Source organism: Chrysemys picta, chromosome 15 (genome assembly GCF_011386835.1).
Source record: "Chrysemys picta bellii isolate R12L10 chromosome 15, ASM1138683v2, whole genome shotgun sequence".
Classification (NCBI taxonomy): domain Eukaryota; kingdom Metazoa; phylum Chordata; order Testudines; family Emydidae; genus Chrysemys; species Chrysemys picta.
Genome location: NC_088805.1, coordinates 9,179,807 through 9,205,271, shown reverse-complemented (window position 1 = coordinate 9,205,271; position 25,465 = coordinate 9,179,807). Strand labels below are relative to the sequence as shown.

The 25,465-nt window shown below is 48.8% G+C and overlaps 1 protein-coding gene across 4 annotated transcripts in view; it reads left to right on the top strand.

Moving 5' to 3' along the window:
• Positions 1 to 19,307, top strand: part of KSR2 (kinase suppressor of ras 2) — a 301,542-nt gene extending 282,235 nt beyond the window's left edge. For 2 of the 4 annotated variants that reach the window (XM_008171511.3, XM_008171509.3), the window contains 3 exons: positions 919 to 1,048; positions 1,809 to 1,942; positions 6,316 to 12,098. In XM_008171511.3, coding sequence (XP_008169733.2) covers positions 919 to 1,048; positions 1,809 to 1,942; positions 6,316 to 6,322 — 271 coding nt within the window. In that variant the 3' untranslated portion in view covers positions 6,323 to 12,098. Of the gene's footprint in view, positions 1 to 918; positions 1,049 to 1,808; positions 1,947 to 6,315; positions 12,099 to 13,132 lie in introns of those variants that run through there. The other 2 variants (XR_010592848.1, XM_008171510.2) reach the window with 2 other exon arrangements.
• Positions 19,308 to 25,465: the final 6,158 nt, after the last annotated feature.

Sequence of the window (25,465 nt, the reverse complement as noted above, 5' to 3'; positions counted from 1 at the left end):
ACTGTCCAGACAGTCCCTACATTACGGACAGTCTACATACCACATATCTGCCTCTGGGGCTCTTGATCTAGCACTGGGGAAAGAATGGAAAAGCAAAACCTCCTGTTTCTACAGCGCTTGCTTCCAGATGCAGCTGGAGCAGCTGCAAGGCCTATTTACCCCCTGCATTAGCTATTAAGCTGCTCCCTATGCAGCAGGTTCAGCCACTATTACAACACTGCAGGAGCCTCCCCCTCGAAGTACCAGGCTCACCAGTCAATCTGTTTATGCCTCCCATCCAAGAGGCCTATTCTCGTCTCGGCGGGCCAGATTCTTAGCGGGTGTAAATGGATGTAGCCCCATCAAAATCAATGCAGCTGCACCAGTTTTACACCAGTTGAAGATCTGGCCCAATATGTGCTAGAAAGAGTGTAGGCGGGGGGGGGGGGGGGGAATGGCAAAGGTGCCTTTTACTGTTAATGAGAGTTACATTCACATGTAAAATTCCTGCAGGTCAAGGTGAGACTGTGCCGAGAATCCCTAGCAAAGGGGAGGCAGTGTATTGGAACCTGGCGCTGGCAGTCAGGAGAGCTGGGTTTTCATTCAGAGTTTGCCAGCGACTTTGATCAAGTCACTAGCTTCTGTTCCTCAGTTTCCCCATCTCTGAAATGGCATTAATACCCACCTTTGTGGGATGCTTTGAGATCCCTGGGTACAAGGTGCTATCTACATAGGAGGGGGTAGCGATGGTGTGAGAACATGCCTTCTCTGAGAGGTCTACCTTGGATGCTGAAGAAGGACTGCCCCTGGCAGGGCATATTCGATCAGTGCTGATGGGCAGGGAGAGAATGCGGCCTGGCTCCAATGTTCAGAGTTACCCCCTGCTGCATCTTTGGTGTCTAGGTCATTCTAACGCCCAGTGCGACTGTCTCCTAACAGCACCATCTGGTATGAGCTGCATGCACGGGAGTGGCCTTTCAAGACGCAACCGGCAGAGGCAATAATATGGCAAGTGGGAAGAGGGATGAAGCCCAACCTCAGCCAGATCGGCATGGGCAAAGAGATATCGGTACGTGAGGCGGCAGTGTGGTGAGGTGGGTGGGGGGAGGTGCTCCTATTGTGACTCAGCCAGGAACCACTCTAGTGTCTCCCCAAATCACCTTTGCGGGGGTGGCCCGTGGGCCAAAGAAAATGCGGGTGGTGTTGTGTGCCAGGATCTAACTTCTCTTCCTTCTGTCTCAGCCAGAAGAGACTGCCAGGGTGGTGGAGGCTCACGCAGTCCCTGGAGGGGAAGGAGCGCCTCATGTCACTCCACAGCAGCCACGTTTAGACCCACTTGACCTGTTTTTGGTGGGCCCCGTCCAGCTCTTATTGGCTGGAAGGAGGAAGGGGTTGTGGGTAGGGGGAATAAAGGGGAGAGTTGCAGGGCTCCAGCAGCAAAGCAGGGTGTATCCCTTCCCCTTCCAGACAGGGAGGGAACACAGCTGCTCCGTCCTTCCTGCATTTACCCAGCCAGGGTCTGGGAGGTGGCATATGCTCCTTTGAGTGAACTCCACTGTCCCCCCCACCCTTCTTTGCAAGAATATGGGGCCCAAGCTACAGAATTCACGTCAAGATCTTCCTCAAAGTTTGGGACCTTGTGGGCAGTGGGGAGTTTGTTTCAGCCCATGATAGAGATAGGGAGCAGATGCAAAGTTCCCCAAAGCACGCGGGTTCTGGGATCCAGGGCATTGTCTCGGCCAGTCTCTATCTGGGTATGTGCAGTCCCAGTAAAGTGTGTGGAGAGGGCTGACGCCGCTGTTTCATTCTCTGTCTTGTGCATGCTGCAGGACATCCTTCTCTTCTGCTGGGCGTATGAACAAGAGGAGAGACCCACCTTCACCAAGCTCATGGAGATGCTGGAGAAACTGCCAAAGCGGAACCGTCGCCTTTCGCACCCTGGGCACTTTTGGAAGTCGGCAGAGTAAGGCTCCTGCCCTGTATTTCCACTGATTCTCCCCTCCCTGCGCCTGGTGCTCTAGCTCTTCCGTGGGTCAGCCCCTTACACAAGTCTGCCAGTAATGTTGCCCATTGGCATTAGGGTGGGTGACGGAGGGGAGTGGATCCGGATTAACAGGGAAGTCCTTCACCCCCACCCATAATGGCAGCAGTCCCCTGCTACCTAACCCAGCAGTCCCTGGCCTGTGGTCCATGGACCATTGGTGATACAGGAAACACATGTCGGTGATGCTTAGGGAGCTGGCTGGTCACATGGTGACCATCTGTAAAATGGGGATAAGGATCCTTACCTCTCTTTGTAAAGTGCTTTGAGATATGCTGATGAAAAGCGCTATATAAAACTAGGTATTGTTGTTATTATCGTGCTGGCTTTTCTTGGTACTAGCTGCTGCTATGGGTGCAGTTAAGCTGCCTCCAGTGGGATTGCGGCTTGATAGAGAGGAAGAGGGAATGGGCTGCACTTGGGGTCTGGGGTGACTGGAGCTCCCAGGTGCCAGTGGGAAAGGAATGTTCAGAGGCCAGAGGAGCACTGGTGAATGGGGTGTGGGGAAGACCGGGGGGCCATCTATGTGCTGGTGAATGAGGGGAAGGGAGGTCTGTGGGGTGGTGAGTGGGGCAGGGAGAGAGAGGTGGCCCATATGGTGGTGAATGGGTGTGGAGGAGGTGACTGCGTCCCAATGTAGAAGAAGTTGGAGAACCCTTGCCCTAGACATAAAGTTCAGCGTTTAGCTGTTACATTCCAGGCACGGTTACTCATCAGAGACATACGAGTTTTCCAAAGCATCAGCATGCCTTTGTTAGTTAATCAGACAGGGAGAGGTTCCCTGCATCCACCTCCCCCGACCCACATATCACCCGATACTGCATTAGCAGTATCCAGCGGGAGCTGTCACTGAGTCAGCACTGGATCTCAAACTGGAGTTCCTAAAATGTGTCTTATAGCAAAATAATGCCCATCCTTGTGTTGCTGAGGCTAGGTCTACACTACCCGCCTGAATCGGGGGGTAGAAATTGCTCTCTCGGGGATCGAATTAGCGCGTCTCATCGGGACGCGACAATCGATCCCCGAATCGACGCTCTTACTCCACCAGCAGAGGTGGGAGTAAGCGCCCTCGACGGGGAGCCGCGGAGGTCGATTTTGCCGCCGTCCTCACAGCGGGGTAAGTCGGCTCCGATACGTCGAATTCAGCTACGCTATTCGCGTAGCTGAATTTGCGTATCATAAATCGACCCCCCCCCCCTGTAGTGAAGACCTGCCCTGAGACATGACGCACAGTACGTATGCTTCCAGTACAGTTCTAAATATACTTACCAGCATGGAGACGACTTGCCTGGCCTTTCCAAAGGCCGTTAACGTCTGGCCCATGATTGCCTCACACTGCGCCATGGCTTCAGAGAGAAACTGCTACGGTTTCAATATGTTCTTGTCAAGGATGTTTTCATTTTTGAAACTGAGAAGTCAAGAGAGGTGGTGATTTGTGGGTAGCCCATTGTCTCCAGGGGGCCATTCGCATGTGGGAGTACAGCATGGGTCAGCCTTTCAGGATCAAACAGCGGGAGAGTTTGCAGAGCCAGGAGAAAGCTCTCATTCTGACACAAGCATCTGTCAGCCGAATCCTGTCCTCACATCATTTTGGCTTAGTGCTTAGTCAGATCTCCCACTGGCTTCAATGAACACTTTACCTGAGTAGATCCCAGGTAAGGGACTCCGGATTTGGCCCTATAATAGCTCCAGGGAGAATGCAGAAAATCACATCCCCAATTAAATTGTTCCATTTTCTCCCCCTAAGTTTCCTCAGTGGGAAGGTTCTTCTCTCACTGTCTATTTTTCCTCTACAATACCTAGTGCATACACCGGGAAATAAATTACTTCACAACATGGGGAGCAGCATGCACAGTTCCGTAAACATACCAAGCTGGAGGGGAGAAATTTCTCCTTACCTTGGAGTATATTTTCTGTCATGGAAATTGTAGAACAGAATGGCAGGACAGGACACTACAGGTATAGTGGGTTGGGGAGAGTTGTGCTAATCCACCTGCAAAAAGTAACCAAGGCCTTCTTGCATTTGGACTCATCTTACTTGGGCAAACATCTTTCTGGAAGACAATGAAGAGCCTTGAGATGCCGATTTCTCATCCTGCATCTGGCAACCTAATCTCCCAGCCTAGCATGCTAGCTCTACTCTGTAGCCCCAAATGAGCTGCTGAGGCCCTCGGTTATTCACTGTGCGCCTCTCTCAGAGCTCTTTAAATTGCAGAATGTCTCATGCTCACATTGGAGAACAAGGCTTGGGAAACTCTTCACCATAGAATCTCCCTGTTTAAAGTTCTCAGCTACAGAAGTTCCTGTTGCCCCATCTTTATTAGTGTTTGGTGGCAGGGCACACCACCAATCCCAGAGATAATAAAATATCAGCCTTTAGAAGGCTACAGTAGATGGTCCAAAGCTCGCCATAAATATAGGTGGTTTGACAAGAGTGATGTTAATTGATAATTTGTGATGGGAATTGTCCAGAGATCTTACAAGGAAGGCCAGAGGTTGATGAACCCGAAGTTGGTAGGTTACGTGGTTGCTTTGTTGCGTTTGGTCATTTAAATAGCTGCCCTTTAGGGTATTGCACTCATTTTGCCCTTGCTATGACGGCTGGCAAACTTCTTCTGGCTGGCAGCTTACCCTAATTACTGCAAGTCTGCCCTTGGTTTTTGGTAGCTGCACGGAGATGAAGAGGGGGAGAGGATTTCAGATCCGCAGTTGTTTTCTGTCAGAGGTATCTCTCTGGCTCCCTCATTAAGGAGAGGTTGGCTGCTGCTTGTCTCCTTGGTGTTGCTGCTTCCTCCAGAGCAGTGTCACAGGGTAATGAGAGCTGCATTGTGCATTGTAGTAATAATTTTGCTCACCTGCACTCTCCCCCAGCAGCTGGTTACTCATCTCTCTGGGAGGTGGAATTCAGGCAGGCCCGAATATGCCTGAGACAGCACTGCTCTCCCCCCACCACCCCCTCCTCCCCCCTTGCTAAGCCAGCTGTACGCGTGCTGCTGAGGTGAACATGACAAGCTGTTTCCATTCCCCACCTGACTTTGCTCATGGACGTGTTTGCATGGGGGGCTTGGGAGAAGGTGGCTGCTAGCCTACACCCAGCCTTCCAGCAGCCTGGCTCCAACACCTATAACATGATTGTTTATTAATAAACACACCCCTGACTCACTGTCCTTGGCCTATGGGCTAAGACGACATATGCTGTCAGTTTGATACACGGTATTATACGTCCTCTGGGGACTTCGTGCCCCCCTTGGCAACGGACTAGATGATCTGACAGTTCTCCCCTGACTCTTACGACTGTGATGTGCCTGCTGTATAATCATCTCTCTGAGAAGACGGTCACAGACTGAATGAACAAAAATGTTTCCGTGAAGCCCTGCCATGTTTGGGCCCAGATCCTCAGAGGGATCTATGCGCCTAACTCCCATTGATTGATGGGGCCTTCATACCTTTCAGGGTCGGGGCCCAAACCTCTAGGTGCTAGAGGTAATGGAGATTCTCCCCCTGCTGCCATGGTCAGGCCTAGTAAATCTGCAGCTTTGTATTTCTGTTGATCACCAGCCACTGGGTAGTGGTGGGTGAGGTCTGGTGATAACGGGGTTCCTGAGTCGCTGTTATGAGATCAACAGGATGATTGTGTGTGGGAATGGACATGGGGAATCAGGTCTTGTAGCTAAGGGTCTGATATGGAATAGAGACCTATAACAGGGCTGCCTGGAGGCTTGCTGCCTACATCCTGAAGCGAATGGTGCATTAGAGATGATAACTCAGGTACTTGTATAAAAACCTTTGTCATTTATCATAGTCTGGTCTATGCAAACACACTGTGTATGTATGGAACAATCGAATCATACGTTTGCAGGGTGGGAAGGGACCTCAAGGTCTAATCCATCCCTCTGCGCTGAGGCAGGAGATAAAGGGACATCTATATATACAATTTTCTTGCCCCACCAATCTGGGCAATAAAACAGAGGGCTACTTACACCAAACAATAATGTGAATCTAACTGATATGGGGGTGCCAGGGGGAAATGGGATTACTTAAGCCGTTTTACCATCTCCATGGTAACCCTCCTTTGCATAAGAACGAATGGACTTGTTGGAACTTTACCTGCCACATGTTCCTTCCATCCCGTGAGTAACCCCCCTGTCAGCATTAATCCCCTGATGTGAGTAGGTTAGTGTTCGGAGAGGGCTGTTCCATGGTGGGTGGCACCTTGAAGTGAACTGCTCTCAACAGAACGTCCAGCTGTCATTGTTCAGGTGCTGACTGCTGTGTGTCTTGTCTCTCCTCTCCAGGCTGTGACAGGCGGAGTTAAGGGACGGTGCCTTTCTCATCCCTTCAGTTCTCCTCCTCCCCTTCCTCTCTCTTTCCTCCATGCTCTAAGGAAGACCAGAGAGTACCATGGACTGGGAGCATGGAAGGAATAAAGACGCTTCCTGCTCATTCTCTCCCCGCCCCCAGATGCTTACCCACTCTCCAGAATAAACAGCCAGCTCGGATTGGACAGGAGGAACGCAGAATTCCCGACGGTGGTCTTGAAGGGATCCTAGGGGGAAATGTCTGGAGAGAGAACAGGTTGGAAAGAGCAATCACCAAGCGCTGTATAGACTTGTCATGGAATCCCCCTCCACTCCAGCAAAGGCCGTGAGTGAGGGGGTTGTGAGAGTGTGTGTGTGTAATTGATCTTTTGAGATTTTTCCACTGGTTCATACTGAGCGGGAAGCAACCAGCTTCAATTGAGCACTGTGGCTTCTGAGACCCCAATCAGCTGTTCAGTGTGAATGTGGGTCATTTGGGGGATTGTTTTCTACTTCTTCTTTTTTAAAGAGGAATCTTGCTGCTCCATCAGTTTATCACTTGAGACTGTGCCTGCTCGATGGGGAGGGGGGTCTTTTCACTGCTGTCAGCTGACTCCTGCAAGGAAACGTGTCTGCAGAGATAGTTACGAGAGCTGCTCTGCAGAACCTTGATAAACACCTTTCACCTTTCACAAGTGGCTTCTCTACCTCCCGCCCACACCCATTTACTCTTATCCTGTCCCTCCCTGCCTCTCAGCATGGCACAGATCATTTTAGCATTTTGCACTGTCTTGTATCTAACCAGCAAATCTTCCTTTCTTTGCTCCCCAGGACTGCAGCTTCTCCACTTGTGCCCTCCCCCCCTCCCTGTTTACCCATGTTATATGTGCTGGGGGTCTGGTTTTCAGCCACAATGTGCACTGCTGAGCAGATGCACCCATGCAAATTGGGGTTCAAGTCCATGCCTGGACACCACACACACACACACACACACACACACACACACACACAAACAAACACTAGGGCTTTGCAGTCAGGCATCTAGCAGTGCATTGGAAAAATATGTGCTGGCATGAGACCCCCAGCATGCATATGTGTCTGGATTTTAGAGAGACAGAAAATAGTGTGAACGTTTATTAAAACAAGCCTATGAAACCCTCACATGTCAGTGCATAAACTGGCCGCTAACTTCCTTTGGTTAGAAGGGACTTTCCTTAGGGACAAACCATTCCACAGTTGTCCACCTTGGTTTCTTGCATCTTCTGAAACATCAGGCCCTGGCCACTGTCTGACAATACTGCACTAGATGGACCACAGGTCTAATGCAGTATGGCTGTTCCTGTCGTGTGTGTGTCCCCCCCCCCCAAATGTATTTCTTTGGTGGACTGGATGGTTTAGGGGGTTGGTAATGGAACACAAGTTTTCACCTCTAGGCCACCTGTTGCAATCCAGACTGGGCTAGTAGTAGGGTTTCCACCCCTCCAGGATTGGCCTGGAGTCTCCAGGAATTAAAGATTAATTTTTAATTAAAGATTATGTCATGTGATCAAATCTCCAGGAATACATCCAACCAAAACTGGCAACCCTAGCTAGTCGTGACCAGAAATCACCCCCAGCTGATAGCTGGTTGATGGCCTACATACAATGAGCTGGTGATCTCAGTTAAGATCATAGAAGACACAAGCTGCAGCCTTGTCTGCAGTCACAGCAGCTAGGCCCAAGGTTTGAACGACTCTCTAAACCCTTGGAGCGAATCCCTCCGAGTCAGGGTCGAAGCTCCTCGGTGAGGTGCTCGTGCTGTACCTGTTCTGTAGTTAGCTAGAAAGCTTCCCTTCCCAGGCTGTCAGTCCTAGACTTTTCACAAACACCGAGATCCCAGGTATTTGTCTGCAACATTCGCGTCTGCCAGAACCCGGGTTCTCTCTGTCCCTGCCAGGGAGCGAGATGCGCGGCCTGGATCGTTATCCATTTTTCTGTACGTTCCTCTCCTATCAGAAAGAGCCGCAATCCTCTTACGCTGCATTCTCTGAAGAGCTGAATGCTGCTGTTTTCACTGGAATGCCACCTACCAGTGCTGCTCTATCACCGTCCGTTTGGATGGGGCCTTGAGCCCATTACACTAGGTATCAAGTGACCGAGGAGAGCAAATTGCATTTCCAGGCCTTTATTAAACATAATGACTTGACAGGAACCATCCTGAATCATTTAATCGTAGTATAAGTTAGCTTTAATGTGGAGGCATTACAAGGCTCTGAAAACTAACCAGTCCTGTTCTATCTCCATGAATTACTTTAACCCGCTTTTCCTTACATTGTAACTGTTTTAGCCTAAATAGATGAAGGTTAGCAACTTACTCAAAAGCATTACATTTTGGGGGGGAAATCGCTTTGATTGCGAGAACATACAACAAAGCGGGCTTGTTCTATTAAATTTGCGTGTGTGTGTGTGTGTGTCTAAGACTTAGAGATGGGCACAGTATGTTGGGATTCTGGATCCCAACTTCCTCTAAGTTCAATGCTCTTTGAATTCAGGGCATTTTGTTCAGGCTTGTTTCTAATGCTTTATGGGGGAAGAGTTTCAAAATCACTCAGCGCTGGACTAACTGTGCTCCCAGTGAAGTCAAAGAAGTGGGAGGCAGTGTGGCCTAGTGGATACATTTGCTGGACTGAGACCCAGGTTCTATACCTGGCTCTGCAAGTCCTGCTTGGTGACCTTGGGCAAATCATTTCCCGCTCAGTGCCTCAGTTTTCCCATCTATAAAATGGGGGTGATGATTCTGAACTCCTTTGTAAAGTGCTTTGAGATCTACTGATGACAAGTGTTGTTATTAAAGCATTTCACCATTGACTTCAATGGGAACAGAATACGTTCCATCAGCTATACCCGGCATCGTCACATTCTGTCCTGCACTGACTAGGAGTTATATGGGAATGGCCAAAGGGGTCAAACCTCGGGACTGCAAATGGAGTGAGCGAGGACAGAATTTGGCCCTCTGAATGTGAGTTACACAACATGCTAGGCAGCCGCACAGACTGTCCATCCCTTAAGGCTGATGAGTCTGCAGCTCACTGCTGGGTTGCTTTGCTGTCACCCTAAAACCCGCAAAAGTAATAAGTGTGTTCTATTGCTCTGTGCCGCCACTCTTCTCTCTCCGTCGAGATGTATCCATGTGATCATGGCTGGGCCCAGTAGCTTCTGTTCCTTGTTCCTCTCCTGTTTCTCACCACCTAGCATGCAGCAGCTTCTTCATTACACCCCGGGCACAAGAGAGCTGTTTTCTCTCAGCCTTGCTTTCTTCACCCCTTTCTCTCTCCCACTTTCCTTGTCCCTTCTTGTGCCGCACTCCCTTATCCCCCCCCATCTCTGCAGGCCTCCGTTTGTGTGCGTGCATCATGTGCCATAAATGTCATTGCACTAATCCTTGGAGTCTCTCTAAGGAGTTTTCACCAATGCCTTCTCTGTCTCGGGGTGGAAAAGGCAGTCCCTCGGGACTGTGGGAGCAGAGGGGATCTGCTGCAGGGAAAGGCGATGGGTTTGGACTTGTCCATCACTCCGTCCCCTGCTTCCCTTCCACTCAGTACCTGAATTCGTGGTTCCTGGGTTGTTGTCTGTGCGTGTGGGACGAGTGCATGGAGCTGCTTGGGCGTGTCTGGGGGAGGAGAGGGGAAAGTGCTCGCATTTGTAGTGTGTACAAAACAACTTCATAATGGATTCATTTTTCTTCCCACCGTTCAGCCTTCCCAGTTCGGAGGTTTGTGTTGTGGCATTTGAGTTTACATATCTGAGCACAGAGGGGGAGAAATTATATGTTGGTGTCTTGTCTTTATTGATTTTTTTAATGATGGTTTTGTTTGTAGAGTAATGGCTCAAATAGATTGTGCACAAATCAAGCGGTGGTGGGTTCCCTGGACTCCACGTGGTAATAGACACAGTGGCATGCGTGCTTTTCTGACCCTAAAAGAAAAAAGTATGGGGATGCACACTAGTGCATTGTGGTGAAGAGTAAATAACTCTCTACCCAACCTTAGTAGCTAGTGGTATCTCAGCTTCTCTGATACTGCCTTCAGAGTCGGTCACAGAACGTTGCCCACCATTAAGCAGTCCCTATATCTAATTTTTTGTGTTGTGTTATCCACCCTGCCCCCTTCAGGTGGAATGGAGTGGTGCAGAGGCTGACTTCCTCTTCTGTCATATGTTGAGTGGATTGTCATGTTTTGAGAGAGGTCCATTTAGTTACACCCTGTTGCCTAAAGGACTCTGTTTAGCTACCTGGCTAGGTACAGCATGGGCTGCAACAATTCATTGCCTCCACCACTGTGCCTCAGCCTCAGCAGTGGGCATGGTAGGTTGATCTCTGTGCCCATTCATTCCTCAACCTTTCTTCTGAGTGCCAACACAGGTGCCAATTGTGTGTGTGTGGGGGGGGGGTCCCAGCTCCCTACGAAAGTGGGCTGACATTACCCTTCACAACAGCAGCCAAAGCAGCTTTAGATGACAATGACTATAGTTGGCCACAACTTTCAGCCACTGCTGACTTGGTGACCCTGGAAGTTGACAAGGACCTTTACATGGGTGCTAACCAGTCCCCAAAGATACTGCTTCCAGCAGTGCCTGACAACTAGCCCTTTGCAGCAGATGATGGCCGAGCAACGTTGCTCCAGGTCTGGATCACCCTGAGAGAATGCTGATCCCATTCATCTATTGTCACCCGTGTTTTGGGCAGGTACAGTGAAAAGTCAACAGTGGTACCTGACAATGCTCCATTTTCCCTCTGTACACGGAACAGGAGAGAACGGTGATGTCCCAGGTTCATGTGTGTTAACCCAGCATGCTCCTCCACCGGCACGCCTCTCGCCAGAGGAGTGCCCTGCAAACATGAGGAGCCATGACAGCAGAGGAAAGATCTGGTATCGCTAATGATTTCACTGTAGCTGGAAAGAGGGAGCCAAGCTGAATTTCAGGCTGTGTCATTAGCTGTTCCCTGGCGCGTGTAGGGGGAAAGGATTGATTATATTGTAATGACAGCCAGTGCGTTCTGCTAGACGGGAGGTTGTGCTGGCAGCACAGGATTTAATGGACGGGAAGCGTCCATTCCTCTCCTCTGTCTCAGATTATTTATGCCCCCTATCATGCTGTTCAGCTCCTTCCTAGATCATTGGGAAAGCTCGTCTGGAATCCAGCTTCACAAATCAGAGTCTGCCCAGAAAGACCATTTTGTTCCTATTAAACGGTTTTAATTTAAAATTTGATGGGACTTCAGAGCCCTAGAATTAAGCAGTGGAACAGGCCAGAGAGATATAATAGTTGGCAGGACTATGGACCAAACTCTGCCTTGACATTAGGGAATGCAACTTTCCTTGGCATCAATAGGAGTTGTGCACGCTTATGCAAGAGCTCAGTGTGGCCCTGCGTGTAGAGCGTCCTGCTTGGTGGAGAGATGCAGATGTGCAGCCATTGTCCTGAGGACTCCTGCACCTGAGTGACTACCTGAAGAAATGTCTCAACTCCTTTAGCCACTTGCCTACAAGAATTTCACCATAATGCGGCAGACACCGCATCTGTTTTATCAGCCGGCTGAGACCTGAGCAAACCAACAGTTCAGATGGTAACTGGGTAGAGGAAGGGCAGGTTTGTTCATACATTAGCTCCAGCGTCTATGTAAAAGGCTTAAACCCTGAGGCAGCTCACTACAGTCAAATATCAGAGGGGTAGCCATGTTAGTCTGAATCTGTAAAAAGCAACAGAGGGTCCTGTGGCACCTTTGAGACTAACAGAAGTATTGGGAGCATAAGCTTTCGTGGGTAAGAACCTCACTTCTTCAGCATCTGAAGAAGTGAGGTTCTTACCCACGAAAGCTTATGCTCCCAATACTTCTGTTAGTCTCAAAGGTGCCACAGGACCCTCTGTTGCTTTTTACAGTCAAATGATAGCTAGCCAGAGTCAAGTATCTTGTAGCATATTTGGGGATGGAAGATGAGGAACCTGTGGGTGGCCATGTACCTAGCCATTCTTCTCTTCTGCAAGGAGACCACCCTGTTACTCCCTTCCCATCCTATCCTATCCTCAAAAGCATTCAGACAGGAGACCAAAATGGAATGTGTTTTATGCTAAGTAAAGTTCTATATCAAAGACAACCCTAGATCAAGTACATAAAAGGTTGTTACAAGGAGGAGGGAGAAGAATTGTTAATCGGTGAGGATAGGACAAGAAGCAATGGGCTTAAATTGCAGCAATAGAGGTTTAGGTTGGACATTAGGAAAAACTTCCTAACTGTCAGGGTGGTTAAGCACTGGAATGAATTGCCTAGGGAGGTTGTGGAATCTTCATCATTGGAGATTTTTAAGAGCAGATTAGACAAACACCTGTCAGGGATGGTCTAGATAATTCTTAGTCCTGCCTTGAGTGCAGGGGACTGGACTAGATGACCTCTCAAGGTCCCTTCCAGTCCCATGATTCTAGGATCAGCATCTAGTTTGAGTGGAAATATGCCCATGTGCCCAGGCTCTAATTTGGACTTTGGAAAGCACCTGAATGGCTTGTCAAACTGTGGCTGGATAACATCTGGTTCGCACATGTCACTTATTAGGATGGAAGGCATGGATCTTTCCAGCAGCACTAGATTTTGCATTCATTAGGGTGAGGGGAATAGGGTATGAAGCCATCAAAAGCTCATTAGAGAAGTTCTGTTTGCTCTGTGCTTACCCTAGTTTAACAGACCATTATTCAGCTAAATGACTGCAGCTTCCTCCCCAGTTTGTGAGCTGTCCCCAAAGACATATACACAAAATTAACCCGTCTGTTTGTCTTCTTCCAGTTGCATGTTTAAACGAGAGGCTTGGGAGAATGCTGCCTTCTGACCTGGCTGCCTGTAATGTGTGTTGTCATTCACTGATGATGCCAGCGAGCGTCACGCCTGGCCCTGGCCCGGGAAGAGTGAGGACACTAAGTGAGCTAATAGGCCTTGTCCATCTCTGCTTTCTACCGCTGTGAAAAATTGGAATCCCGTATGTGCCCCCGCCTCTTCCGTCCCAAACTTGAGAGACCCGGATAAAATGTGATGTACTGAAAGCACCTCACTCCTGTCCCCCATTTCTGTTTTGAAACAGAGAGGGGCTACAGTGAAAAAGTCCAGTTCCCCCTCTGAGGGCCAGTGTGTTGCACAGATTAAATGAGGTTGCTGGGAGATTAACGCCAGATTCAAGGTGTATTAACACAGAGCAGTGAATAATCCAGCCAGAAAATGTTAGCCTGTTTCTGCTCTCACAGTGGGTCTGTTTGGAAGACCAAACCTTTCTCTGAAGCTAGCCTTTTTGTACATTCTGAGAGCAGTTAGGTGCACCGTGGACTCTCCTTTTGATGGAGGGGAAGTCATTGGGCCCCAAGCCCTAAAGCAGAGCGCTGCCCAGAAGAATTCCCCAGGAACACCATGACCTAAACACAGGGCCAGTTCTTTTTGGCTGTACAGGAGCAATCATGTGTCCTTTGGCCATTGGTGCCCAAGCATCTGGGCACTTCAAATCTTGATGATACGTCTTAATAAACGCCCCTTGCACTCTGCAACAAAAATATCTCCAATTGTTTCCTCCATATCTTTCCTGCTTTCTTCCCTCGTGAGAACGTCTCACCCAGGCCATGAGCAGCGAAGGCTGTTGCACAATAGTGTAGATGAAAAAATAGCTGCCCTGTATTTATCATAAATTAGCTCAGAAGAGCAGATCTTTTCCTCCATTCAGCCCAGCAACAATTGTTTATGCCAACGTGTTATTTGCATCATGCTTTCTTATTTTTGAAAGTCTTAATTATTAAAAAACAACTCTTATTTTTTTTTCATTCTTTGTCTTTTAATCCCAGCTTTGTGTATCATTTTTTCCGGTTTAAAAATATCCAGCCCGTCAGCGCAGAAAGAATGTAGGAGAAAATCTCCACAATGCCATGTAATAGGAGATCCGAAGGAGCAAGGAAGTTCATCCGGTTGCTCAGTTTAGCTGTGCAAGCTACGGTGGAGGCATGGGTTATTTACAGAAGTGTCTTATGACTGTACAGTGGAGATGAGCCCGAAATAAACCCCAGGTCCAGTTCACAACTTCAGGTCACCTTTTTAGGGAGCCACATCAAAGTAGGCTCAGATTTAGGAAGGTTCAGAGCTGGATTTTGCAGCCCCAAGTTCAGTAGGGTTCTGGTGTGGAGTTTAATTTCAGTCAGAGATGGGTCTGAATTATCTGTTACGCTAAGAGCCCTGTACACTGCTCTGGCAATGTTAAGTTCTTCTTCGAATGTAACTGAGAACTCCAGCCAGGAAAGTCAGGTCAGGAGAGATCTGAGTTTGGGTCCCACCTTTTGACAGCACATTTCAGGGATGGGCAAATGGAATCAAATGTAGTAAGAACTCATCTGAAATCTTACCTAAATATAGGGTGACCAGAGGTCCCGATTTTATAGGGACAGTCCTGATTTTTTTTCTTATATAGGCTCCTATTATCCCCCACCCTCTGTCCCCATTTTTCACATTTGCTGTTTGGTCACCCTACCTAAATATGAACTGAAACATGGGTCATTGCAGGGGGAATTTCCATGATCTCTTTTGGATGTGGGGTACAAGACTGCAGTAGAATCTTGTAAGTTGGTTTTGTCAGGCACAGTCACTCAGGGGCATTGCATCATACAGACCTGGCTGACCCCAGAAGATGTTTGCAAAGGCAGAATAGAAAAGTGTCAGTAGTAATACTTTATAAACATGCAATGCATTGCTCCGGCACACCAAAAAAGCAATGTTTGTTTTGTTTTCTTCAGCCTATCTTGCAAAAAAACAAGGAAAAAAAGAATAACGTGAGTTGAAGTAACTATACTCCTTCACTTTCCTGAGTATTAAAATTTCACCAGTATTTAGGGAGAAACCAACCTGTCTTCCTAACAACACCATCCATAATCAATCAATCAACATCTTGCATGTAACAGGAATTGCAGACAACCTCAACTGATTATTTGGTCTCTTGAAAGTAGCACAAAGTTAAAATAGATTTCCAAGACTTCCTCATTTTGGGACAATCTTCCAGTTCATAGGAGAGGTTCCCTAAAAAACCCATTATCATACTGGTGCTCTAATTTGAAAAAATAATAAAATATCCTTTTGGTATAGAATTTTCTCTTACATGACTAGCTTGGCTATTGTGTGATCCCCCAGGACAGTATTTTAAATAGTGGTTTGTTTGTTTTTTAAGTAAAAAAAGCCAGGGCTCCATTTCCAGTATGTATGTTTTGGCTATTGGGTGCCACAGTTATAGATCTGAACAGGAGCACCTCACTTCTCAGTGGGAATCTTTCTTTGAGAAGAGACTTTGACTTTTACACTCGTTAATGCTTAACATTTTAAGTGGGAGAAAAAGATACTAGACGGATTAGAAAGATGGCTCTATTGTTCACACCCAACATTGGTTATTTTTTAATCACTGATTACTACAGGTACCCGGGTATCATGTAAGGTCCACCACAAGACATCTGGGGCAAGCATGCGATAGCTCCTGGGGCTGTTAAAATAGTCTGGTGCTAGTGCCCTGTTTTCCACAGGCAATGAGGCCCCTTTTCAGAGCACCATAGAGGCCAGCATTGAAAAGACCTTTCAGCTCAGCCAGTGCACAGCCTTGCCAGGGCAGTCCCCTAAAGCACGTTTTCTAATGCTGTGGTCCAGCCTGGGGTGAAAATTTCTGAGCAAGGGAGCTTCCCTCGGGGAACTCTTCCATGGTGCCCAGTATAGACCAAAATAATCCAGGGATGGCGCAGGAAAGAGGGAGGGGCTACAGCTCCCTCCTTATGACAGAGGTGCCTTTGAGGATATGGCCCAAAAATGCACAGGTCTCTCCTTTTTGCTGCTAAATCACATTGCAACGTCTGCTGTCCCCCCGCTCTCTCTCAGCATTAATGGAAGCCTTAGCTATACCAGGCCAGATTTACCCCCGGGGCAGCTCCATTTGAATCTGGGCCGTAATCGCGGATGAAACTCCCTGCTCCTTCCCTCCCTCCCCTGGGCCAAATTCTGCTCTAAATTGTACCAGTGCGACCTGCTGAGGTGCATGGGTGTATGTGAGCCGAGGCTCTGGCCCCACTTCTTTGGCTTGCTAGTCTTTGAGCCCCGAGATCAGCCGACGTGCCCTGGGGGGTTGAGAGTCCGCATATGGGAGCTAAAGCTGCAGGTGAACAGTGCCTGAGTGTGGCCAGCAGCTCCAGTGTTTGCTCTCTGGGTACCTGTGTGGTAGCTCAGGGGTTGGCCCGTCCCAGCTACAAAGTAATGGTGACTCTTCTCCACCATCCCATTTACTGCCGCTGCTCGGAGGAAAGTTTACTTCTCGTCAGAAAGCCTTTGTACATCCTGGCTCAGGCACAAATGTTCTCCTCTCTCTGCACACCCTGCACTGCCATTAGCGTTAATGGGAGCTGTGTGTGTGCAACCGGAGCACAATAGACCCCCGAAGTGTCGTCTCATAAACAAGCCGACTCCGCAAATGGCTGCAGGCTCTCGGAATGGGCTTGATGCTCGTCGGAGCATGGCTGGCACAGGCCCTTCTGCTCTCTGTTTTCTGCCCCCAGCTCCTGCTTGGGGACAGGCTTAGTAGCCTGTGAATGCTTAAGCGACAAAGTTTTGCCCATTGATCGCAAGGGGCTCAGCAGATGCTGACGCTAAGAGATAATAGTCACCTCATTTGCTCTCCGGTGCTAGCTAGAAATGGGCTGTGGCGTTGCTCATCGACTGCGCCAACTGGCCTTGGTTTGCTGGGCACACTGGAAACAAGCAGGGGACTGCTGTGTCCATCCAGCCCACTCGCTGGCCTTTGATGCCAGCTTTATATTTCCGTAGCCCACGTTCCTATGTTCTGGGGATGTTTTTGTCAGTAGGAACCGTTTAGCCAGTTTTCCATGGCATTGAAGCATGAAGAGAAATGTACCCAGCTGGCAGTTCGGCTGTCCATGGTCCCCCCCGTCAGTTAGATCCCAGAACAGCCATATTAATGCCTATTATCAACACTTTTTCTTATGTAAATATTCCTGGGCCTGATTCTCTGCTGATGTAACTCACGTGACTTGTATTTGGAGGCAGTGTTGCCTAGTGGATAGCATGCTGGACTAGGAGCCAGGAGCTCTAGGTTTTAGTTTGAGCTCTGACACTGGCCTGCTAGATGACCCTTTCACTGATCTGTGCCTCGGTTTCCCCCTCTGTAATATGGGAGTGATGATACGGCGCTCTACAGATGAAAAGTACTATCGAAGAGCTGGCTATTATTATCTCTCTCCCTCTCTCTCTCTCTCTCTCTCTATATATATATAGGGCTCTTTCTAGTTTGATCCAGCCTGACAGTGCATATAATGGGGAAGTTGAGCATCCCAGAGTATACACACCCAATTCCATGAGTCTCCCTGAAATATCAGCGTGCCTTTGAAGCCATTGTTCTGCAACAGCTTCCTACATAAGCTGCTAGGGTCTGGGGAGGACTGGGTCATAGCAGCACCCACTAGGGCTAGTCCAAAAGCCGTCCAGTCAGTCCTCCCGTCCCGCCCCTTCCCTCCTACTCAAAACACACACCCTGGGAGTGTCGCAAGCAGTTGGAGATGTGTACTCCCACGAAAAGAGCCTTTCCCCCCTCAGCATGTCCATAACTTCCCAAGCCAGCCCTGCCATTACCCCCAGTGGCCCAGTCCCTCCCTCACACAACTCCCAGTGACTCCCTGAGTTCAACATGAGCCCTAGACAGTGCATGCAAGTCAGGGAGATCTGCCCAGGTGTTCGTTAAAGGTCCAGTTAAGGACCAAAAGGACCCGCTACTTGCCATGGGAAATGTAGTCCCCCAGCAAATAAAAAGTGCCCCATGCAACATGCATGGTGTTTGAATCCTGGATTCACGTCAAGTGAAATCCAGTCCCTGCAGAGCCCACACAGACTATGTCACTTGAGGGGTTGTGTGAGACTGAAGTGGTGCAAAGACCGTCCTGCTCTTTGGACTAGGGTGAGTACCACCCGTTAGATCCTTATGCATTCAGAAGTCCGTCTGGCTCTCTTTTTTGTATTTTTTTAGATGCCGGAGTATCTGCTCTCTGGAACACATAGTTTTTTAATCTGCCCCAGTTAAATCAAAGCGATGACCTGTTTCAAAGCAGAGGGCTAACTGCTGAGAGAAAGACAAGTGAAGATCGCACTTGGGTTAGTGCATTTTGGCTGTGATGGAAAATGAGCATACATGCGCTCTGGGTAGCACTGCAGAACTCAAAAGCCCTGTGTCTATTGCCTGATCCTCAGCCATGCTCTGTATGTGTCAATCTGCTTGCAGTGACCACTGCTTATGCCCACACCTGTGACAAGCACTTGGCATGTTTGATTTTATTCCTTTTGTTTTTTTGTTTTGCAAATAGTGACTTTGGGGAAATTTTGTCAGTTGCAAAAGCCTTCTTATTTCCTTTCTCTGTACAGTACGCCGTTACATTTTCCTGTACATAAAGTATATATAAATATATATACATATCTATATATGTATGTATAGAGATATATACATACATATATAACAAACTCTAAATTCTGTACAGTTTCAAACCAAACTTGATGGCCTGCTTTGTTTTCTGTGTGTTAGTTATGACTGTTGCCGTATGAGCTGAGATAAGAGTTTGAATTTTTTGTTTCCCTCTTTTTTTTGTTTGTTTTTGTTTTTATAAATATATATATTTTGTTGTTGTTGTTGCAAAATTCTCGTCACTGGAAGAGAACAATTTGATTCTGGTGCAAAAAAAAAAAAAAGCTTCACTAAAAAGGCACGCTGGATCTCACCGATGTAAATTTGTACAGGAACATTTATAAAGTTTTCTACACTTTAAGAAAGTATTTATAATTTCAGCTGTCTGGGTGCGAATCTCTGTGAACTGCAGAACCGGTTAGCCATGTGTTCCTGTGTTTTTTGTGCGGTGTTTGGTGCGGTAACAATGTATGAATTATTTATGCCAATAAAGACTTTGAAAACTATTGCATCACATCATTGTATTGGTCTGTATCTCTTCTGGGTATAGAGCTGCTGGCTAGGCACCTGTGGTGCTTCTACAGTATCTGATAATGCTCTAATGCTCCGCCCTCCCCCCCAACTATCTCAGGCTAGATCTTCACTGCTAAGTCGAGGTAGCAAGATTACTATCAAATCCTAGTGGAGACAAGACACAGACACTACTTTACCTCAGGTTTCAGTGGTAGTCGTGTTAGTCTGTATCAGCAAAAAGAATGAGGAGTCCTTGTGGCACCTTAGAAACGAACACATTTATTTAAGCATAAGTTTTCGCTGGCTAAAACCCACTTATGCTTAAATAAATGTGTTAGTCTATAAGATGCCACAAGTACGCCTCATTCTTTTTACTTTACCTCCCTGTACCTAGTCGAGGTCACGCCCCTTCCTCCACACATGCTATTTACCTTGACTAGCTCCATCAAGGAAAGAACCAAACTGACTGTGCCTTGCCTCCGCCAGGATTTGACAGCCAGCTCACTAACGCGATGCACTACACCCCCCCACACACACACGTTTTGCAGTGCGGCCATAATCGCAGGCTCTCTCACGCACAAAACGAACGCCAGGCAACCACACGTACTGCTGCACGAATGCCCACAGCATGCTGTGTTAAGAACCAGGCTTTAGCCAGGACACACTTTTCTTTCGCAGGTAAATCTTCATTGCCCTTCTCATGCAGCAGCGCATACGCCTCGCAGCAAATAGTGCAATTAATCAGGACTTAAGGCAGCCAGACAGAGGGCTGAGCAACCATCCAACTCACTTAGGAGCGAGGGCTTCAGAATTCTGCCTAACACCGAACACAGGAATGCCAGTAGGATCCCTGAGAAGGCCTGTGGCTAAGCTCCTACCCCGGCAATACCGACAGTCAGTGGGACCGAGCGAGGACGGAGCAAGAACATCAAGATTATGCCTCTTGTTCCATTTTGTGTGCAGCACACTGGGCGGGGGCCTTTGAAAGGGACTTATGGGTGTTAATGTTCCTACATCCCCTGGAAATTCAATAGGAATTGGGTGTCTAAACCCTGTAGATGCCTTGGAAATCCCAGCCTAAATGTGCATAGTGCTGTACAGACCCAGATAGGAGACGCCCCGGCTGTGCTGAGCTATTTTCCGACATAGGGAAATCTCCCCTGGATGTTCGTGCCCTTAAGTAATAAGCAGTGCTGAGGTGGGTGGGTGTTATCTCCTGGTGGGTGCTGATAATGCACCAAATGTAGCCTAGGCGCCCAGTGACCCAAAGCTGTTACCGTCTGCTGGCTGGTTGCTGCTTGGGACGGAACGCCAGTGTGCCACATTGTTCCTTGGTCTCTTAACCACCAACACAGGCCACGTTGTCATCCTTTCACCACGGGTGTGTTCGTTCTTCACTTACAAAGTATAACGCAGCACGTTGCAGGCTTGCAGCCAGAGGGGTCGTCCGTGCAGCCTTCACGCCTCAGCCCAGACTCTCCCTGTGCGGTCCCCAGCTGCCTGGTCCCAATCAATGAGCCAATTGCCCCATTAGCCCAAAAGTTGCCACCCAAGTGTCAGCAATCCCCAACAGAAACTGGTTACGTGGCGACAGGTCAGCCTGCGCTCTTCCCAGGGCTGCCCTGTCACACGGCCTATGTGGCAATGAGAGTGGGGTTCATGGGGCTGTTTGTCAGTCAACGCGCAACACGCCTCTCTCTCACATGTGCACACTCATGACCAGTCACAACAAGGGGGCTAAGGACTGAGTGGGCCATGGGAATTCTGTTCCCTTTCTATCCTGACTCCAGGTGCTCCCCCGACCTATAGGGGGTCAAATCAGTTACTAGCATCAGCATAAAACTCGTGGCATTTTTGACACACCTGGCACACTATACCGGGTAGATGCTGTGCTCAATCTAGTCTAAGGGTCTTTGCTGCCCTAAAGGTCCCTCCAGTATAAGGCTCTGGATTCCACCTCCATTGATGACCATGGGAAACAGCTCTCCCTTGACAATCAGCAGGCGGGATTGTGCTGAAAGATGAGAGTTGCACAAACCGCGCAGAGCTGAGCACTTGATGCCCTTACTTCCATGGAGAGATGGCTCCCAACACCCAGACGCGTGATAGGAGCACAGGAGTCACCATAATGGTGCTTCCAGAGGGAGAGGCTTTTAATAACAAATGATGGACTAACTCTCCCGTATCCTAGCCCTACCCTGAGCTTTGGAATCTGATCCTGGAGCTAACATTTCTACCTTGCTCCTGTGGGTATAATGGGCCAATCCAAAGACCCAATATCTAAACATCCCCCAAATGTTGGAGAGTTCAAAGTCTGGATCCAGAATGTTGTGACGTGGGCCCATTTCTCCTGGAGACCCTGCTCAAATCTTGCTGTGTTCCTGAGTACGCAGCTGAGGGATGGAGGAAAGAGACAATGGAGCGCCCCAAGGTGTCGCATGCCTGAAGCCTCTCTGGAAAGCCCTCATGCTTTGTGGAAAAGCCAAATTAAAGTTGAGTTCCTCACCTTGTTTTTGTAGATGAGCTGAGTCGCCTCCACCAGCAACAATCGCTAGATCTAATTTTTTGGTTTATGATCCCATGCTCATCCCTAATGGTGCCTGCTTGCCTTAACACCAGAGAATATCGGGCATGGCCCAGGGTGTCTAACAGCTGCCTGTGTTCTCTAAAATGCACCTTCAACTGTCCTATTGATGCTCTTAAAAGACGAGGCAGAACAATGATCAGTGCAAGCAGAACATCCGGTGTCCTCTTAGTCTCCTGTTAAAGTTGGGGTCATCCACCAGCAGTTGTCCCCTCTTGGCAGTGGGTTTCTGGGGATCTTGAACCTCAGCGCTGTGTGAACTGAGAAAAGCCCCCCCCCCCCAGCCTTTCAAGCGTCCGGTGTAAAGAAAGGAATAACATGCTTCACCTTCTCTCAAACCTCCAGGGAATCAGCTGTTTGGTGTTAGACGATGCCGACGATAATTCATTGTGAACATTTAGACAGGAGCAGCAGGAGAGACCACAGCCAAAGATGCCAGAGTCATGAAAATTATGGGCCGGTTACTCAGACAAATTCTATTGTTCCTCACAATTATAGAATTCGGGGCGCCCATATGTATTGGAGAATGCGTGTCACACACAGCTACTGCACGCATCACAGCTGAACCCTGGTGCACCAGTGCTAGTCAGGGAGAGAGAGGATGAACGGGGGAAGGTGAGAGCAGGGGAAAAGGAACGAGTGGGGATGGGTGGGGGAGAAATGCTACCAGCTCTGATGGGGAATGTTTCCCTCTGAATTGTGGCATCTCCTGGGGTGCAGCTCATCACGGCCTGGCATCAGGATTGGGTAACTGCGTCTCTAAGCATCTTCTGCCTAGTTTGTTCGCTTCCCTCAAGCTGTGTTACTGCAGGGCCAACATAACTCTGCAAAATAACCCATTGAGAAAGCAGCGCTGGCTTCCGCTGCTACGTTTGCCCTGAACCTGTGGCACTGATCTGGGTCATTAACCTTGTGGTATGCAATTGATACGAAAATCACAGCCCTTTCTGTGCTCGTCACTGGAGCCCCAGTAAAGGTAAAACATTCACCTCTCGCTGCTAATTACCCATGAATGCTCAGCACTTGCTGCCCCCTAGTACTTCTCATCCTGAAAGCCTTGGAGAGCTGTTAAGCCTCACACACCTGGGGAGGTATTTAGCCCCATTTTTGGGCTGGGAAAGTGAGGCACAGGGGTGAAGTGAGTAACCCAAGGCCACACAGCAAGTCAGTGGCAAAGCTGAGATTAAAGTGCAGGAGGCCTCTATGCAAGAGAGGGACGCTGAATTTCAAAGGTAGCAAAATGTGCACAGGATGAATGTGCCCCTGTCTCATGCATGCTGCCCACGGGGGTTCTACACACCTCAGCAGCTCCCTGTGCCTTGGAGGTGCTGGTATGGTATTCCCAACCACTGGCCCCCACTCAGCCCCAAAGGTGCATGCTACAGGGGGTATAGTCATCCAAGCAGCAGGAGGGAAGGGGCGGTAACTGTAGGAATCCAGTCTCTGGGGGGTCATTCCTCAGGGCATGTGCGGGGAAGAAGCCTGTAGCTGCTTCATCTTTTGCTCCCCAGCAGCTCTGCCATAATGGTGCCTGGCCCATCCCTGAGGACAGAGGAATGTCAGGCCAGTTTTTCAGGGTTTAAATATCAAACTTTAGATACCCACTTCTGACAACGATGGCCTGTGTTCCCAGGTTTCAATGCTGGGCCCCGAGCCCTTCGTTCTGATACCCAGATGGGCTAGGTTGGGAGGGGGGCTGGACTATTGAGCTGAGATGAAGGATTTAGACCCCGGGGCCCAGATTGTTCCTATCCGCAGCCCCCACACTTGGGGGCAGATTTATACGGCGCTCGGCACTGTGACCTTTACGCCCAGTTTTTCACCACAGCCCCCTGAGTGCCATTGGACATCAGCTGGCCACTCATTGAGTGCCGAGCCTGCTGGGAAATTCCAGCGTCAGGCTCCAGCTCCTGTGAGGTCTAACCCCATTGGAGTGGATGGAGCCGCGTCTGCTTATGCTGACAGCTCCTTGTGGGCCAGGCAGAGGTGGGTGTAAGCAGTGGGATGATGGGATTACAGGGGTCAGCCACCATCACAGCTCTTGGTTCCCAGGGCTCTGTCTGCCCACAGCGGGTAACCCCTGGAAGGGAGGAAGGCAGTGCCCATTGGCACTCCCACTGGGCTGGCACTTGTAGGGCACAACAGGTCTCTCATGCCATTGGGCGCCGTCTTTTTATTTTGTTTTCCATTTCACATGTCCGCTTTTCACTCTAGATTGCACCGGAATGGTCTGACGGGCGACCTGTGTGCTGCTGCGGCCAGAGCCTGCCCTTCTTCGCTCTCGAGGTCTTGGATCTCAGCTTAAGGAGATTTTCTTCAAAATGGCATCTACTGAAAACGTGTCCCATATCGACCCCTGCCTGGCCCCTTTGCTACTGATCACAGAACCGCCGACGGCCTGGGCTTCACCAAGCACACGTTTGGGCAACCAGAACCAGCCTGCATGTTTTTACAGCGCCACAAGAACATGAACAGGAGAGTGCAAGCCAAATTCTGCTCTCGGTTACTCACATAGAAATCTGGAGTTAGCCCCGTTGAAGTCTGTAGAGTAGAGTTACCCCCAATTTACATAGGTGTCACTGATATCAGGACTAGACCCAGTGTGTCCATTCCAGGCCGAGAGCTAGAGAATATCTAATTGAAATCACAGCAGCATCCTTCAGCGCATGCTGACATCTCCTGGGGTCCTGCATGTAGTGAGAAACCAGCACAGATACATAGATGAACATGCCGAGGCCCCCCAAAGCAACCTTACCAATAGCATTTGCAAGTGAGTGAAGGTGATTATATGTAGCTCCCCTCTCTCTATATGTGTAGATATCCAAATTACAAAACATTCATATTGGACTGCGTTGTCCCAGGAAATAGACTGAGGGAACGCAGGGCAGGGACAAAACATCAAAGGCCAAAGGCACCTTTAGACTTTTCAGTGTTTACCAAGATTTTGTTACTGGTCTGCAGCAAGATGTCTCCAGAAGTGCCCGGTTGTGCTGTTATTTCAGAAGAACACTGAGAAACATGAAGACGGCCAAACTAATCTGACACAGAGATTCAGATCTAGGGCTGCGTGTTTGCCTCTGTGCCCAGGTATCAGTATAAAAGTGTTGGTAGCAATGGCATAATTAAGGGTGTGTTTAGATTTTTCGTTAAAGCAGGTACAAAATCTCTCTGTGTGCTTTGACGATTAAATGTAGACTCCGTGTTTGGCACAAGCACTTGTTTTTAGGAGAGTTGAACGTGCCATATACCATTTTAGTGAAATATTTATTAGCTTTTTGCAGAGGCAATAGTTTTAAATGTTGAATTTTTGAAATTTCCCCCTGTGTTGTTCAGCTTCCAGTGGGTTCCTTTAGGTAAGCCATTCCACTCCTTGCAGACTCCAGAGGACATAGACCTATATGTATGCACAGACACATGGGTACATACACACACGCACTGTGAGGCCGTGTGGCCCCCTCACAGGAAATGAATGGGTTAATGTGAGCCTGAGAGGCCTGTTATGCTGCCTGGCTGCACCTGCAGGGTGGCCCAGGCTTAATGAAAGAGGAAGCCGAGCTGG